General features: G+C 38.6%; 2 protein-coding genes across 3 annotated transcripts in view; one reads left to right on the forward strand and one right to left on the reverse strand.

Annotated features, from left to right (window-relative positions):
• The window catches only part of LOC131029721 (uncharacterized), a 75,676-nt gene that overhangs the window by 35,856 nt on the left and 21,312 nt on the right, over positions 1-18,508 (reverse strand). The window lies entirely within an intron of this gene.
• On the forward strand, positions 3,757-4,554 carry LOC131029722 (uncharacterized). The gene is made up of 2 exons (XM_057960345.2): positions 3,757-4,069; positions 4,179-4,554. Exons 1-2 carry the CDS (start codon positions 3,808-3,810, stop codon positions 4,478-4,480), a joined length of 564 nt encoding a protein of 187 aa, XP_057816328.2. The 5' UTR covers positions 3,757-3,807; the 3' UTR covers positions 4,481-4,554.

The following is an 18,508-nucleotide window of genomic DNA, read 5'->3' on the forward strand; positions in this document are numbered from 1 at the left end:
GTTTAAATGAAGGTTTCATGATGTATTAAGGAGCACAATAATCTTGGTTTTAGATGCTGTCCTTGTCTGTACCTTGCTGCATTAGTAATAGAGACCATTTCAGATTGTTTATCAGACTTGTGCAAGGTTCTTTTCATCAAATTAATGTCAGATTTGAATGTTTCGGTTCTGTCATTCTTAAATCTGCTTTTCTTGATTTGGCAATGCTAGTGGAATTGGTTAATTTATGTCATGCTAATGTTCAATCAGCAATCTGTTAATGGATAAATATCTTCCAAGATTGAATGTGTTTGAGTTTTCTTTGTTTGAGCAAAGTGGCAAGTTTACAAGGGATTTGTGTTTAGAAATTTAATTGCAAATACTACAGAAAACAAATAAACAAACATCATCATCTTGCAAAACTGAAACTACTCAGAAGAAGGAAATCTGCAAACTGTTTGTTAAAATGTCATGGTGAAGATTGCTTTCAGTAAGGTGCCAAATGTTTGACAAAATACCTTCGTAGCGGATTGGGTAAAAAAAGGCAAAAAGATTTAGTGCCAAACAGGGGTAGTATATACAAAAAGGGAGGCCTTATTGGAATAGGCCCCACTTTGGAGACAAGGGAATTAAAATTAAATTAAAAAGCAAACCTAGTGTTTATGGACTCCAGTTTGCTGGTTATTGTTGTTGTTGCTCAATATTTTGTATTATCAGCAAATGGGTATGTGAAAGCACCATGAGGCTCAACAAGATCATTTGAACTCACTACCATGAACAACATCACTACTTGAATAATCATGGGTTCTCCAAAGACTTTGGAGTTCTCCCTTGCTTACCAATTAGCCCATGGGAAAACTCAGCAAAAAGACTAATTGTTCACAAACCAGTTATGCTTGAAAAGGGGACATTACATGATACAATATTTGTTGTTGTAGATATATTTTCAAAGATGGTTCATTTTATTATATGCAAGAGAACCAATGATGCCACTAGAGTACCAGATCTATTTTTCAAAGAAGTTGTGAGGTTGCATGGTGTTCCAAAATCCATTACTTCAAGCTAGAATACAATAAGTTATTTTGTAGGGCTCTATGGAAGAAGTTGGGAACTAAATTGCAATTTAGTAGTGCGTACCACCCTTAAACAGCTAGTCAAACTAAGGTAGTAAATAAAAGTTTGAGAATTCTGTTGAGGTACATTGTTTTAGAGAAGCCCAAGCAATGGGGCTTGGCTTTAAAACATATTCAATTTGCATATAACACTTTGATAAATAGTTTATAGGAAAATAACCAATCCAAATTATTTATGGTAGGAATCCTAAGATTGTTTTAGAATTGGTCCATGTAATGTCCCCATTTTCGGACTAGGCGTTGTGAGAGAAAATAATTTAACTAATATCATTGCCAAAGAAACCGAGTGTCATCCAAAATTTGTATATCATAAATTTAAACAATAGAAAGAACACAAACAGAAATTATCCATTTTCTTACGCATGTAAACTGTTTGACGAAATACCTATTGTATGAACAACAAAAAAAGTGGAAAATTTTGGTAAGGGATTTTACAGCTACCAATTGCAGAACGGGCCAGTGATGATGCAAATGTATTTGCAAAGCACATATAGCAATTGCAAAATGGAGTAAGAAGAATGCTACAAGGCAACAATAAGAAATGTAAGGCAATAGCTAATGCAACAAGAAGGCCACAAGTATTTGAAGAGAGAGATTTAGTGATGATATATTTGAAAAGAGAGAGATCTCCCTACGGAACACACAACAAGATGAAGTCTATGAAGATTGTTCAGTGCAAAATTTTGAAGAAAATAAATGACAATTCTTATGAGGTAAATTTGCCACAAAATTTTGACATTTCTCCAATGTTTAGTGTTTCAACTTTATATGCATTTCATGAAGAAGATAACGAAGATGGAGGGGAAGAAGTGAATTGGAAGCAGCAAGTACCTATAACAAAAAAAGAATAAATGGAATAGGTATTTGGTATAGTGGGAAGAATTGCAACAAGAGAATAACACTTGGATCTCAAAATGGGAATCGAAAAGGCTGAATAGAACCAAATGTTGGAAATTTAATCAAGGCAACTCGTAGGAGCTGAGTTTCTTTTCAAATAGAGGAGAATGATGTGAAAGCATAGCTTTTAGAGGCCATAACCTTTGGCTCAAGTAGCCAACAAAGCCTTTTTTTTCCAACATGATCTTTTAGAGTTCAGGATCTCCATGACCTGCTCACTTCAATTACAACCGTTTTGAGAAATATTGAGGCCTAATTTGACCGTCTAAAGCATAGATGATACACTCGCCGAAAACTCGGCGAGTGACAAAAAACTCGCCGAGTTTTTGGACCTGGCGAGTAGTAACAACTTCTACTCGCCAGGAAAACTCGCCGAGTTTTTGGCGAGATTTTGCCAAAAACTCGCCCGCGTTTCCTTATCAGCCGAAAACGGCTTAAAAATGCTTTCATTTTTTGTTTTCCAATATTGTTTTGGGCTGAGAAGGGGGAAACTCACTTGGAAGGGCTAGCAAGGTGATTTGGGGTGATTATTGAGTGATTCCAAGTGGATTTGAAGGGGATTTGAAGGGAAAATCAGATTCCAGGTAAGTTTTTTAATTTTTTTTTCTATGCTTTTTTAAAACAATTTGTTTATTTTTTGTTGCATTTAGATTGATTACAAATGATTCCTAGGTAGTCTAAATCATTTCTAAGTTATTTACACAAGATATAACACAAGTTTTGTTGAATTTTCACAATTTTTTTGAAGAATCTAGTTTTCAAAAAAAAATTCAAACCCTACTTTTTTTAGAAAAAAACTTCGAATGATGTCTAAATTTATTTAAACTAATGTAGATAGTTTGCTTAGTGCTAAATTGTTTAACTAAAATGTTAAAAAAAAATTTCACTTTGTATGTGTAGGTTAAGTAAGCATTAATCATGGCAAGGGAGCAATGGCCACTAGATCCATGCCCATCTGGATTTATAGGCACCCGTCCTAGAGGTGCTAGAGATGGGGCATGGAGGTATACCTATGAGGGACCCGATCCTGGGTCAATTATATGCATAAAGTGTGAGAGAATACTTCATGGAGGCATCAACCGCCTCAAATACCACCTTGCAGGAATAGATAGGCATGATGCTAGAGCATGCCCTGGGACCAGTGAAGAAATTAAAAGACAAATGAATGCCCTACTTGCAGCTGGGGAAGAGAAGAAATTGCAAAGGTAGAGGGCAAAGCTAGCCATGAGATCAGCCATAGCTGAATCTCAAGGTGTTTCTATTGACCTTGAAGAGGAAGAAGAAGCACTTGAGGGCATAGTGGACTCTCGGCGTGGCCCACGTATCCGCAAACCCACCATCAGCTCGCCCATTGCTTCTGCTTCCTCTAGTAGAGTACCTGGCACTGTTCCACTTCCATCACAATGATCAGGGTCGATAGGTGATTATTTTGTGCCCAGAAACACACCTGGAGCACAACCATCATTAGAGGCTAGTTGATGGAATAAGGAGGTACATGAGAAAACTGACATTGCAGTTGCTGATTTTTGGTACTTCAACAATATTGCATTCAATGTGGCGGAGAATGCTTATTGGCTGAATTTGGTGACTGCTATGATAGTTTCAGGAAAGGGGTACAAGGCCCCTTCTCGCAAGGATTTGAGTGGGAGGTTAGTAAATTACTACATAGTCCACTTGATTTCATTTTTAATTATTTTTTAGATTTCTTGTTTATTAAATCAAAATTGTGTACTAAGGCCTAATTTCACTTTGCACTTACAGGTTGCTCACAAATGCAGTTGCTAGGGCAAGAAAAGTGATGGAGGATCAAAAAATTGATTGGACAAATTATGGCTGCACCATTCTTTCTTATGGGTGGACAGATGGCAAGAACCGCACCATCATCAATTGTTTGGTCGCTTGCAAGGACAATGTAGTGTTTTTGAAATCTGTTGATGCCTCCAACAAGGTGAAAAATGCAGAAACATTGGCTGGAATGTTGGAGCATGTCATCATGGAGGTGGGGGTAGAGAATGTGGTGCAAATCATCACAGATAATGCAGCAGCATATGTGTCAGCAGGTAGAATCCTTTTGAATTATCACCTTTAGGCATTAGCAATATTATCATTTGTTGTGGGCTTTGTTTTACTTGGTTGCATATTTCTTAAGAATAAATTCTTCTTTTGCAGGAAGAATCCTCCAAGAGAGGCACCCCACTCTTTTTTGGACACCTTGTGCAGCACATGTCCTTGACCTTCTTTTGGAGGACATAGGAAAACTTGAGTGGATGACTCTAGTTGTGGAAGATGCAAGGAGGATCACCAAATATATCTACAATCACCCTTGGGTCCTAAATTTGATGAGACAACACACGCAAGGGAAAGATTTGGTGAGAGCTAGTGTCACAAGGTTTGCAACGATTTTCTTGACGTTGCAAAGCATTCTTGCTGCATTGACTTCTTTGAAACAAATGTTTGTGAGTGGAGAATAGCTTTACTCACCTTATTCAAAGAAGCCTGAAGGAGAGGTTGTCGCATGCATAGTCTTCGACAACCAATTTGCACAAAGGGCTACAAAGATTGCGAAGGTTGTGTTGTGACCATTTCACACATCGCCCCATTGAAAATGGGGACCCCCTCTTTTTGCTCGTTTTTCCCTCGTTTTTCGCCTTCGTTTTTAGGATTTTGTTAGTCAGTTAGTTGTCTGGATTTAGGGTCAAGCCTTAGGGTTTTAATTTCTCTCTTTTCAGGCCAAAATCCAATCGTTTTTGAGAGCTTTTGAGCTTCCTTTTCTAGGATGCAAATTTTGAATGCAATGAATTCGCCAGAATGGTCTAATGTTCAATTGGAATGTTGATGCAGAGCTTAAATTTGTCTAAGTATTGAGAGTGAAGTGTGAATTTTTGTCCGATTGAATATTTTGACTAAATTTTGACTTTTTTGATCTTTGATCCTGGGCATTGGAAATGATTTGTTTTTGCCTTGTGAAGTGTTAAAATGTGAAAAATCATGTTATTTTGGCATGTAGGAGCAAAATCGCTCCTGTCCCTCAGTGAAGGACGGGAGCTCATTTTCAAATATCTCACTATTCCTGCAGAGTCAAGACGAATTTCAAATTGGAAGTGATGGAGAACGGCGAGATCTTTCCATTGAATATAAATTGAAGATTTTCATGAGCACCGAAACGCCTCCAGGAGGAAAATCGCTCCTGTCCCTCAGTGAAGGACCGGAGCTACAAATCAAATTTTGCCTTGTCCTTGCGAGATTTCGTTGATTTGATGATTTGAAGAGGTCCAAAGGAAGATGCTTTACCAAATGAATATAATTTGAAGTGCTAACACAAAGGAGAATGGTCCAGAATGCAAAGTTCGCTCCTGTCCCTCTCCAAGGGACCAGGGCGAAGTACCTTATAGCTCCCGTCCCTCTCCCAGGGACCAGAGCGATGTCCTTCATTGAGCAAAATCCAGGCAAAAATCAAGATAAGTTTACGTCCAAAGGCAAGGAAGAGCGTGAGATGAACTCATTGAATACAAATTGAAGATTTTTAAACGTCCACAAGGGTCCCAAAATGCCCAGTTCGCTCCTGTCCCTCAGGAAGGGACCAGAGCGATTTTGTTATAATTAATTTTCTTGCCAAGTTGCAGACGATATCCAGGCATGGATGAATGGAGTAGAGCATGACGAATCCGTTGAATATAAATTTGGAGCCTGACAAAATGAAATGAAGGCCACAAGAGATGGATCGCTCCTGTCCCTCTCCAAGGGACCAGGGCGATACAATGGTTATATTGCCTTTTACTTAAGTTTGAAATCGATCTAAGTCAAGACGAAGGGTGGTATGAACATCTTAAGGCATCTTCATCGAGCACAAGCACTTAAAGGTCATCACAATGAAGAAATTTGCACCCTAAGACCTAGTTCGCTCCTGTCCTTTGGACAAGGACCAGGGCGATGTTGGATATATTGGCCATTTCATGCAAGATTTACGTAAGATCAAGGGTTTGCAAGGTCTTAGAGGGTCCATGGTGCCTTTTGAAGGTGATACACAAAGATTTTGAACGTAAAATGATCACCAAGATGTACATAGGGACCATATCGCTCCTGTCCCTCTCCAAGGGACCAGGGCGATTTGCCTTGGACTCTTCGTTTTGTTTCGAGTTCATGCCAAGTCAAATACTCCACAAGATCATACAAGGTTTGAGACATCGTTTGAAGATCACATGCAAGAATCTTGAACGTCCAAACATCGTCAAACATGCTAAAAAGCTCACATCGCTCCTGTCCTTTGGACAAGGACCAAGGCGATCCCATCAAAAACACTCATATTCCTTCAAAGTCGAGGCAAGGCGAGGATGAACAAGGTAAGGGACGGCGTTTGGAAGACATCACAACGAAGATTGGAGTTAAAGTTTGCTAAGATTAAGGAGAAAGACATGGATCGCTCCTGTCCCTCTCCAAGGGACAAGGGCGATGATCCCTCTAAATGTCCAAACACCACATGCAAACAAATGGAGCGAACATAGAAGGAACGAACAAAGATGTTATTCGCTCTACAATGAAGGATCGAAGATCAAAAATGCGAGGTCTACGTGAAAACATGGAGATCGCTCCTGTCCCTCTCCAAGGGACAAGGGCGATGATACACCCAAAGGCACTTATGCGCACATGCAAGGCAATCAAATTCGAAGGACCCATCAAAATGATCGATATTGAACGTGGAAAGGAAGGAGATGAACATTAAAATTGCAAGAATTATGACAAAAATCTTGGATCGCTCCTGTCCCTCTCCAAGGGACCAGGGCGATGAGGTACGTCCCTTTCGTTTTCATAATTTTGGCGCCAAATAAACATTTCAAATTTTCCTTAAATGCTAAGTTCGATAAAATTGAAAATCCTATTTAAATTAGCATTTAATATGGCGTTGATCATTTATTAATTATTTTGCCTTTATTAAAAAATCGAAATTTATAAATTAAAACGAAAGGCATTTAATTAATCATTAATTAATTAATAAAAAATCGAATTGGAGCGCTCATATATGGAGGTCGGCCTTGCTATTTAATTAAAAAATCATTTTAAAAAATTGTTTTATCTCCAAGTCGGCCTACGGGCATGGAGAGGTGCAAGCGCTATATATGGAGGGTGAAAACTATTGTTTTCACATCATTATTTTTATCCCTCTACATGCGAATTAAGGAGAAGGAAGGAAGTGCGAAGTGTGGGGTGTGAATTCCATTCAAATCCAAGGTGGCGCTATTACATCAAAGGTGGTGCGATACTTCATTTGAGCGAATTTGAAGACCACACCAGAGGCGATATTTGAAGATCACGTTCAATCCAAAGGTGGCGAAGTTGATCTTTTGAGGAGATAACTTTGAAGATCATTTATACATCAATTTTGCCTAGGCGATCTTTTGTCTTTTTGCATTCTAGAGCTAGCTCTCTATTGAGGTATGGCGATTTGATTTTATTGTTTTATTTGTTGATCGTCATATTTTAAATTTTGAAGTTTTGAATTTTGAATCTCTTAGCTCAATCATCGTTGTTTTTTAGGAAATGATAACTCTAGAGACTTATCATGACGTTTCCTAAAAAATTCTCTCTCTAATCTATGTTATTTATTGCAAAATCTAGTCCTTATAATGAAATGTTGTGTAGGTATGGCGACCCCGAAGGCGGGAGCATCCACTAGCCGCTCAGCTCTCATGAAAGAAGATCAGAAGACCGAAGAAGTGGAGACCAAGATCGTGTCGAAGTGGAGCAACATTGGAGATACAAACTTGGGGAACTTTAGCACGAAGAAGTTTCGAGAGGTCCCCTACATTGGCAAGCCATCACCTGTCGCCCGGAGAATAATAGAGAGTGGCATCATTAAGGCGGCCGGCTTTCCTCCAGCTGTTCAGTGCCACGAGTTGATGATCGAGTGTGCTCGTCACTATGATCCACAGTCCAGGACAATTGTGTCCAATGAGGGAAACACTTTGGCGTACCTTTCAGAGGAAGCTATAAGTGAAGCTTTCCATCTTCCAGAGCACAGGGACATGATATATAAGAGCATTGAAGGAGCCAGATCAGTGTACGATGATGATCCAGATGCTTGCCTAAGCATAATCAACAAGAACTGGCTACTCAAGAGTTGTCCCCGTCTAAGCAAGGTACCGAACACACCGCACCGGATTGATTTCCAGGAGGAATACAGAGATTTGATTACTATGCTCAACCAAGTTACAGGAGCACCTCATGCCTTCTATTTTGAGAAGTGGATGTTTTACTTCATCCAGGTGATTGTTCAAGGAAAGGGTACGATACATTGGGCTAGGATAATTAGCCATTGCTTAGACGTACAGTTGAGGAGACTCAGGGCTACTAAGTCCTTCCACATGAGTTCATACGTCATCTATGCTTTGATCAGGAGTGTTGAGTACGCAGGACTACCTCACAGAGGAATGATTGGAAGAGGACCCGGTGAGGTCAGAGCTTGTGAATCCTATGCCTACTTGCATCATCCGCCAGGGAAAAACTACAAGTTAGTTAATGATACTTTCACGATGAACATCACAAGGACGTTGCAAGGAGGGATTCACAATAGATTATCTCAGGATGCCCAGGAATTCATCAAGAGGTACGGTGCTTGGTTCATTCAGTTTCCCAAGTTCACTTACATTAGAGTGCATGGATGTCCTTTACCTCCATACATGTTGCCGAGATATCCAACAGACAGAATTGTGTTACTTGAGGTAACAAGGCAGTTGGCAGCATATGTGAAGGCATTCAGACACAGACATCAGAATGGAGTTCAGGTACCTATTATTTTGGGTAATTCAGTTGAGGTATGTCCTAATGTCTTAGCCATGGATGACGCAGAGAAGGAGTTAGCCTTGTATTCTTTTTCATCTTTTGCTTGGAGAAATAGTTTTGATCCACATGGACATTTAGAGGAGACGATCGGTAGAAGATTTAAACATGAGCACCAAATTGAAGATTTTATGATGAACCTCCTAGATGATCTTGAAGTGAAACGAAAGATACATTCTAGATTGCCTTTGGATTTCATCAGGAAATGCAGGATTTACAGAGTGGCCGACCAAGCTCAGGACAATGGCAGGCACATCCAGTCTTCCTATGATAGAGAAAGCAAAACAATAAGTTTGAATTGGAATGAGCCCGAGGTCGTGGATTTAGATGCTTTGATGGCACCAGTCTTGTCTTGTACTCGCAGATGGGTAGACGTTCAGCATCAGAAGTTGAGAGAACAAGGCATAGCTATGTCTTTTACTTTGGAAGAGAAACCAGCCGAAGGTGGAGCAAGTGTGAGTGAAGGCAATCCTAATCCTAGGAATTCAGGTGAAGGTAACCTTCGATGTGCCAGTGAGGGCAATCTCCATCCGAGAGGTTCGAAGAGAAAGGAAAGATCAGAAAAGAAAGAGTCTTCCAAGAAAAAGCAAGGTGCCAACAAAGATCAAACACCAGGTACTTCTTCTAGATCAGAGAATAGAACAATTCAAGTGGAAGAGTCCATGGAGTCTATGGTACAGAATGACAGGCAGGAGGAAGGACAGGCACAGCATGTTTCATCAGATGGATCTCTCCAAGACTATGAGTTAGAAGAAGATAATGAAATGACATCTCCTCCCAGACAAGAAGAAATAGTGCATAAAGAGATTCAAGTTCAAGAGACAAGATCGAATATCCCAGATTGGTTGAAGGAAAGATTGACTAAGGTGATCGTAGTAGAGGACGAGGACAATGCAATTGATTTAGAGAGCCTTGTTGGACGCTCACATGAAGTAACAGAAAAGAAGAAGGCTACCAAGATGTCCAAGATGATTCGAGATGAGACTGGATCCAGAAAACTGCAGATAGCTACACCGGCAGCAGACAAATATGAGGGTGAGATCCTAGCAGAGGAATATGATATACAGACTTTTGAGTTAGGACCATCCACAGCAGAGCAGACTTTAGATGATGCCACCGACACATTTGAGGCATTGAAGGACAAGCTTAGAGAAGAAATGGAGAAAAATAGAAAGCTTGAGAGAGAGGTCGGTGCATGGAGGACATATTTCAGTCACATCAATGAACCTTTGGGACGTTAGGATCCAGTTAGATCACCAGTGCAGGCATTGCCACTTCAATCAATCAATGAAGCAGAAAGATTCAGGAACCTGGTTCAACGTACATGTAGTTGGATGGATAGATCTCATACAGTGGCCATAGAATTTGTTACAAGGATGATGAAGATCATTCATCAGGCTATCCAAGTTCTTGAGATAATCCACAAATTGATGACAACAGTTGCTGCATTTGCCCATACCAAGGACGTTGTCATTCCTGTCTTGAGAGTTATTAGACACACATCAAGAAAAATTTTAGCGCAGGAGAGGATCTTGGAGGGTGATTCTCACAGTTTGTTCCAGTGGTCAACCTTACTCCATATGAAGAATGTTTTCTTCGAGGACATCAGTGTTAGATGTGGCCAACTTGAGGAAGTGATCAATCCGATCCAAGACAAAGTATTTGAGGTACTTCGTACCATTCTTGGCAGAGGGATCGAGGTCGAGACAGATGTGGATATGCAGGAATTTGAGGATAGAATCAAGATCATCTTTCGCAAGGACGCAGATGTTACAGATGAGCAGTATGATCAGATGTTTGCCACCATGCTCCTGATTGATAGAACGAAGGAACTTGAACCTTCATGGGACGCAGCTCTTCTAGATGCATTCGATCAGGTCATCCACTTAGAGGAGAGTATGAAGAATCTTCCCGAGATTCCAATCACAGAAATCGAAGGAATCGTGACAAAATTCATTGCATATGCTAAGAAAGAGAATTGGAAAGGGAATAAGATTCTAGATGAAAGGTTGTTACAGATGACATGACATCTTATTTCTCATTGGTTGATACCTCCTAGGTTTTTGTGCCGAATTTAATATTTGGCTATGTATTTAATATTGTTCAGTAAAAAGGAGGTCATTTGTAACAAACCCTAATTAGGGTTTAGGTGTCATGATCTTGTCCGTTGATTTACTTTCAATCTGGACCTTTCATTGTAACTGGGGATGCTATATATACCCCCATTTTTCATTTGTAATATATAATAGTGTAATAGAGGAATAGAGTAAGAGTCAATAGTTGATGTAAGAGAGATTAGAGTTAGAAGCAATTTTATTTTGTAGCAAGATTGAGTTTTGAAGAGAGACATTCAAGCAATTGTTGTACATGATGACTTGGACATCAATAAAATATTGAAGTTATGGTGTTTTGTTGCAAATTTCTTGAGTTATCTTCATGGTTGTTTGATCTACTTGAATCGTGCTCAATCAAAGTAGTTTGTTAAATTTGAAGGACAAAGTGTGAAGATTTGATATTTGGTAGGATTCGTAATCCAAACCACTAGCTTCTTGCTGATTGTAGGAACGCCTTGCGTGGTCGACTGGAGAATACTTTGAGTCCCTTAATCTTCAATCATTATTGTATCTTGGATATGTACCTTCGTAGTAGTGTCCTTGATCTTTGATGCATTGAGTATCATTTTATTACCTTAGAAGATCGCACTAATTTCAATTGAGTTGTTATCTTATGGCGAAATTGAAGTTGGTTGAATCTTGCCAAATCTTGTCCATACTAAGTCATTCATAGGGTTAGGCTAGATTAGACCTCTTTAAACCCTATCTTTTTGCTATTTTTTGAAAGTTCCTTTTAGTTTAGTAAAATCTTCGAGCTTTAGAATGCGTAAGACCCCTTGGAGGAAACAGCAAATCACATCATACCACTAAAAAGCTTGTCCACACGTAGAGACCCTACTAAAAGAACCTTGGAGTCTACCTAACTGATCCTTTACGCGAATCTTCAGCAGTTAGAGACTATTTTCTCAAGAGAGGATAAGATGCCTATTGGTATTTTATTCTGTGTATGATTGTGTACAAAATACACGTCAACAGGTTGTTACTTCAAAACTTTAATTTTTAAATTTTAGTTATTCTTGATTCAAGTCTCTCATTACTAATTTGTAACTTCATTATTTAAATTTTGATCTTTTTGTAATTTGTATTTTTCAATTGTAGGTGTCAGAGCCCTTGGTTCGAGTTCTTCGCTTGGTGGATGGGGATAAAACCCCAATGGGATATCTTTATGAGGCCATGGATAGGGCCAAGGAGTCTATCAAAAATTACTACAAGGGGGATAGGCTCAAATTTGATCCCAGTTGGGAAATTGTTGATAGGAGGTGGAACAATCAGCTCCACCAACCCATTCATGTAGCAGGGTACTTCCTCAACCCTCGTCTTAGGTTTGGGGGTTCTTACTCAGATTCGAATGGAGAAGTCATGGAGGGCCTCAGTACATGCATTGAGAGGATGGTACCTGATGTTGAGGAGAGAGACCTCATTGTGAGTGAGCTCCAAAATTATGAGGGAGGAAGGGGTAAGCTATTCTCTTCAGAGCTGGCTAGGAGAGGAAGAACCACTCAAACCCCAGGTATAACATTTGCCATTTGGATTTTGGGATCTAAAGACTAAAATGATTGATAAATTATGTTTTCTCTTTTCTCTTTGCTTTCTAACTTTTCCATTTTATTTATTTTGCAGATGCTTGGTGGCAAAATTGGGGTGGAAACACCCCACATCTCAAAAAATTTGCCCTCGGAGTCTTATGTCAGCCTTGTAGTTCATCCAATTGTGAGCGCAATTGGAGCTTGTTTGAAGCAATCCACACGAAGAAGAGGAGCAAGTTAGCGCAGAAACGGCTCAATGACCTTGTCTACGTGCAATATAATCTTCGATTGCGCGTAAAGAAGGTAGAGGAACTAGAAGGTGGTCCAATTGACTTGGATGATATAGATCCTTACAGTGATTGGACATCACAGGAGCAGCCTCCATTGTTTTCCGACACTGACATCACTGATTTGGAGAGGCAGGCTATGGAGGAGGGGGGTGGATTTGGTTTCAGGCTGGATGACATTGAGGAGGATGAGGATGAGGATGAGGATTCATTGTCAGTGCCAGAGGCAGGTGGAGACATAGCTTCATCCAGGATGGAGGATGAGTCTCAATCAACCATACCGAGCGAAGAGGCACAGTCACGCCCAGTCCCACAGCAGAGTTATACGACTAGACAGTCTAGACCCTCTAGTTCTACCTCTCCCCATGATTTTGCTAGAGCTGGGAAGAGGAAGTTGTAATTGTAATTTGTAATGATGTATTTACTTTTGTTTTTACAAAAACTATTTAGTAATTTACTATTTTGCTTCAGGCTTCCAGCCATCAGCATTCCTCATGAGGATGCGATTTTGTAGACACTTTGCATTTAAATATATCTAGAATCAGCTTGTTTCTTTTGTGTTATCATTTATTGACTCATTGGATGCATCTTCTCATTAAAAATTGCAAAAAAAATGCATTTTTTACTAAGTTTAAGCGTGTTTTTAAGTTGCCGAGTTTTTCGCCAAGTTTTTCTTGAGTTTTCGCCAAGTTTTTTTCCCAGGGGCTTGGCGAGTCGAGCCGAGTTGCGAGTAGTTCAACTATGGTCTAAAGCATCAAAATTATATTTTAATGTTCTTTTTAAGCATTTTTAGAGGTTTATCTTTTATAGGTTTGTATACGAGCATGATCAGGTTGCAAGTTACTCTCAAGACATATTAGGGGATAGGGAATAGTTAAGATGTCATTTTTGGTTGAATGTTAAATTGATAAAAATGGCAATTTATTAAATTCGGAAATTTCAATTGCTCTAGATGGTTTTTTAGCTTGAGTACTTCTTTGGTGCATCTTAATTATGATAGATATTGGGTTAAGTGGCAAATATATTTCGAAGGAAAGACTGATCTATTTGGGTTCAATGGTTGAACAATAATATATATATATTGGTGTTTCAATTGTTAAAAATAGGTTAGATTTTTGTTGCATATTCGGATACATCAATGTACTCTTCTCTTGTGTCCAAAAAAGTAAAGTTTTCCTATTGTTGCATCCAAATTGAACAAAGGAGGCAAGATCTACAAGGGTTTGAAGGAAGAGTTTTCTATTGTTGCATGTTGAGGCAAATTTGACCTTTCCATTGCATTTGAAAGTCTCAAAAACATATAGATTGACTACAAATAATTTAAAAAAAAGAATAAATCATCAACAAAAAGTTCTCTTTCTATAGCCCAGGCCCCAAACAGTACTGTGTAGGCACATACAATAATTAGCATCATCACTGGGTATAGTTGACAATATATTCTACCTACATAGTGCAAGCGTCAACAATCATATGGAGGTAAAAAAAATATAATTAATTTTTTATTTTTTAATTAAAAAAAAACAGATTTTGAAAAAACTAGGTGTGGTGGTACACAAGGTACCCCCATATTTGCAACTCTTGTACAAGCCACCACATGCAAGGAGCCTTGTGCTCCCACCACCCCCATACTAATGGCTATGTAAGAGGCCACCCCAGTTTACACAAACTAATTTGTGCACTTCTTACCAAGACAATTTGCCAAACAGTTTGTATGCATTGAAGTAGAAGTGTTTTTAGACTGGAACTTAATGTGAACTTCTGGTTGTTTGTTGTCCTTGGTTCATTGATGGAATTTTCTGAACATGTTTGTCTTGGAAATGTTTTTAGAATTGATAGAAATATGTCAGATTCTTTTAATAAACATTCATATAAGGTTTGACATTTCTCTTACATAATGGGTATTAAATCAAACATTTGCCATGCAATCCTTTTTCATTAATAGAGACAGACATATAGAATGTATATTGATTGCTCAGGAAAATACAGAGATACTGTTGTTATAAATGGCAGGGATATACAACAGAATTCTGACCTACTTTCAGATTTTAATCCACTTTGTAGTTGCAAAAGTAAATCACCATTCAGATCTGCAATCGCTTCCTTAGATGAAAGGCCTGGTAATGAGGACAATAGTGACTCAGACTTGTTATGCAGCACACGTCTCCTTCTGGGACAGATTTGAATAGTTGCAGCACCTCACACTTTCAACAGACATGAATTTCTTCCCTCGTCCAGGAATAGAGGGTTAGCAACTACCAAAGGGCCATTAAACACCGAGAAAATCTGTTTTTTACCCTCATGTCCAACTACAAAACCATTCGATCTGAAATAATCTATAAACTCGCCCAACAAGGTGCTAAATATACAGAGAGATGAAGGAAAATGGCGCTCAAAACATTCTAAACAGCAACATTAACTTATTCACCCAGCTCTCTGCCAATCTTCTTGTTATCATTTTTGAATCCTTCCAGTCCAAACTGCTATCTTAAGGTTTCACAATCTTATTTTTTGCATAAGTTCTACTGCATTTGACTCATGTTTTCTAAGGTTTTCAATCGAAGCTTAATGTTTTATGTATCTTAAATATTTTCTTAAAAGATTCATAAGGTCATGTCTCATCTTTCAAACCTTCACCTTAGCACTCTCCTTAGCCATTACCCACATTGCATTTCTCCCTAGTGGTTTTGAGTTTTGACTTAGTCATTTTAGCAAAGAAGCCACGTTGAGCTTTATGGACCTTTGGTGGGAAACATTTTATTCAAACAAACTTGTTTTGTAACCCAACTCAACATGAGGGATGGACCTTGATTGGAAAAACGCCTAACCTGAATTAGTTTATCAACTACAGTTCATTTCTCATGCAGGGGAAAGGAAACCTAGTTTTCCTTAATTCTTTTTTCAGCTGTTTCGAGCTATAATGGTGGCCAAGTTTATGTAGAGGGCTTTGAGGAGGCAGTCGAGCAGCTTCAGTTTTGCAAGGAGAGGTGAATAAGTCATACAAGCACATGTCCCAGTCACCCATCCATATGCATGTGGAAGAGAAGGAATAACCAGGTTTGAGGTTCTAATCTTATCATATGGAAGCTTCATGTTATCAAAAAATGAATGATCTCTCCTCTTGTTACACCTGGTAGTTGTTTGCCTATTGATATGATTTCATTTTCAGACTGTCATTAAGTAAATTGCAAGCAAAAAGATAGTAGAAGCTTCATATCTAGTAAGGGATTCAAATCCTTCCATTGTTTTATTGGTTCCATCTTCATAATTCTAAAGCATCATTGAAGATTCTATTGGCATGTAAGAAATCATTGAAAAGATTAAGGGCAGTCCTGGAAGGATTCAAAAGAGCAATGACAATTTTGTAGAGGTGTTTATTAGCCTATGAGATCTCCAGATTGAGCTTTGAGGTTAGCTGGTTAGAGATTGTAGCATGAAGAAGACATACAAGACAGTCAAGAGCTAATGAAAAAAGCTTGGGAAAAACCCTAAAGGACAGCCAATAGAGAATGAGCAAAGGCACAGGAACAATGATCTATGAATGATCAAAAAGAGATTGGAAACATTCAGATCAAGCAGCATGAAATGAGCCCTGCTACACTTAAAAAAAAAGTCAGTCTCATAAGCCTTGACAGCCAGAAGTTAGTAGATGATAATGATTAAAAGGTAAAGAGGACTGTTGTAAGCTAGGTCATGAGATCTAAAGGAAACAGAGTTTATAACAGTCCAAAGAGCAAGAATACCCTATGCATGACAGAGACACAGAGGCAAAAAGAACAGTCAGCATTAAGAAAGCTTATGAGTCACATGGTGCATGATAACTCATTGTTCATGAAGCGTGAGAAAGGCAGTCTAGGAGCCAGTGGATAGCAAGATCCCGAACACAAGCTTTCAGGCTGACTTCTTGATGAATAATAATCAGGCAAAAGTGCACAGTGAATGTTGAAGATTGAAGACAATACAAGGCAGTGATCCCAATGAGATGTTGCTCAGCCAATACTCATTTTTGGTGTTAATAAATCAATAGTGTTTTTTTTGTAAATTCAGCTTTGGTTGATAAAGGATTTGATTGTTTGCTAGTACAGTTTTCATGCCATGTTATAGTATCGGTTCATGAGTTATGGCAAAATTGCAACAATAATGTGAATGGACTGTTTGATGAGCCACTTTCTGCCCTTCATAGCTCTGTAACATACCCCTTTTTGTTATCAATTTCATGCACTATATGTCTTGGTATGTGGGCAATATAAGAAAGGAAATTAGTGCTACGAAAAGACATGAGAATTAGAATGACAGATTGAAAGCATAAAATCGCCCAGCTATATAATATGCCAACTCAATGACCAAAGAGCTCTAAAATGATAATCTTTAAACCCTCAAACTGAATAAACCAAGGCATATAAACAAGATCTTACAAATAATCCACTGGAAGGAACCATACAAAAATCTCAAACTAATTCCCCTGTGAGATACCTGACTGTTATCTCCAACAAACCCCAGCTAGAGTAGATCTTCCACCATGGAAACTGATTTTCAAAAGAAGGTTTTTGCCCTCCAAAGGTTGAGATGAACCATCTCCAAAACCATGCAGGGTTTACTCTATCAAAGAGTAAAAACTAAATAATCTTCAACATATTCCAAATGAACTCCAAAAAACCTTTTTATAACACCCCCAAGCTCAATGCTCTAACTGGGGTTGTGCAAACCTTTTAATTTAACTTTTTCGACTCCTTATGTCTCCCTATGTTGGTGTCCACATCTAAAAAGCACTTTATTAAATAATTTAAAACCCTATAACTCCCTAGGTGCCAATATAAATTCACCTTATTAAATTAAATATGCAATTTAACTTTAATACTTTCTTTATTTAAACATAACCTCAAAATACCATCAGTCACCAGGATATGATAATCAATGTAATTGTCAACTATCCCAAAATAGTAACACTGCCTGAACCAACTAAACCTATCAAAAGATAAGTGATGTCGACACAATCTCATACTATTAATAGTAGTGTTCTTCGAAGACCAAAGTGAACAAACCCAATAAAAACCAGAAAGATTGGCACCATGCAAGTACTTCAAATAGCTGTGTCTTTTGGGGACCAAAGCAGACAAACCCAAAAAAACCAAAAAAAAAATTGGTGCCATACAAGAACTTACTATAAATAGCAGTGTTATCTGGGAACCAAAGAGAACAAACCTAGAAAAACCCAAAAATATTGGTGCCATGCAAGCACTTACTATAAATAGCAGTGTTCTACTAGGACCAAAGAGAACAAACCTAGAAAGATTGGTGCCATGCAAAAACTTACTATAAATAGCAGTTGTCGACAAAACCCACTAAAACTGAGAACTGAGCTCACTGAGAATATAGGAACACTTTGCAAAACTAGAAACCTCTAGGAAACCCTATAAATTGGCCAACACTAGCAGAATGGGAAGGTGTAAGAATGGGGACATTACAAGCTATTACCAATCATCAACCTCTGAAGCCCCACTACCAATAGCTAGTTGGGTACCTTCCTTGCAATGGGTGGTCCACATAAATAGCAACCAACCACATTTAGTATAGGTGCCACCCTCCTCAATGACATTTAGTATGAATAGCAATTTTGTGCCACCAACAAGTGGTTTTTGTCAACCAAAGGGTGTTTTTCCATTGCATAAATAATTTTGCAAAAAAGCAGTGGTGGTTTCAAAGCAAGGAGGAACTTTCCATTGATTTGTGAAATATCCTAT

Source organism: Cryptomeria japonica, chromosome 9 (genome assembly GCF_030272615.1).
Source record: "Cryptomeria japonica chromosome 9, Sugi_1.0, whole genome shotgun sequence".
NCBI lineage: Eukaryota > Viridiplantae > Streptophyta > Pinopsida > Cupressales > Cupressaceae > Cryptomeria > Cryptomeria japonica.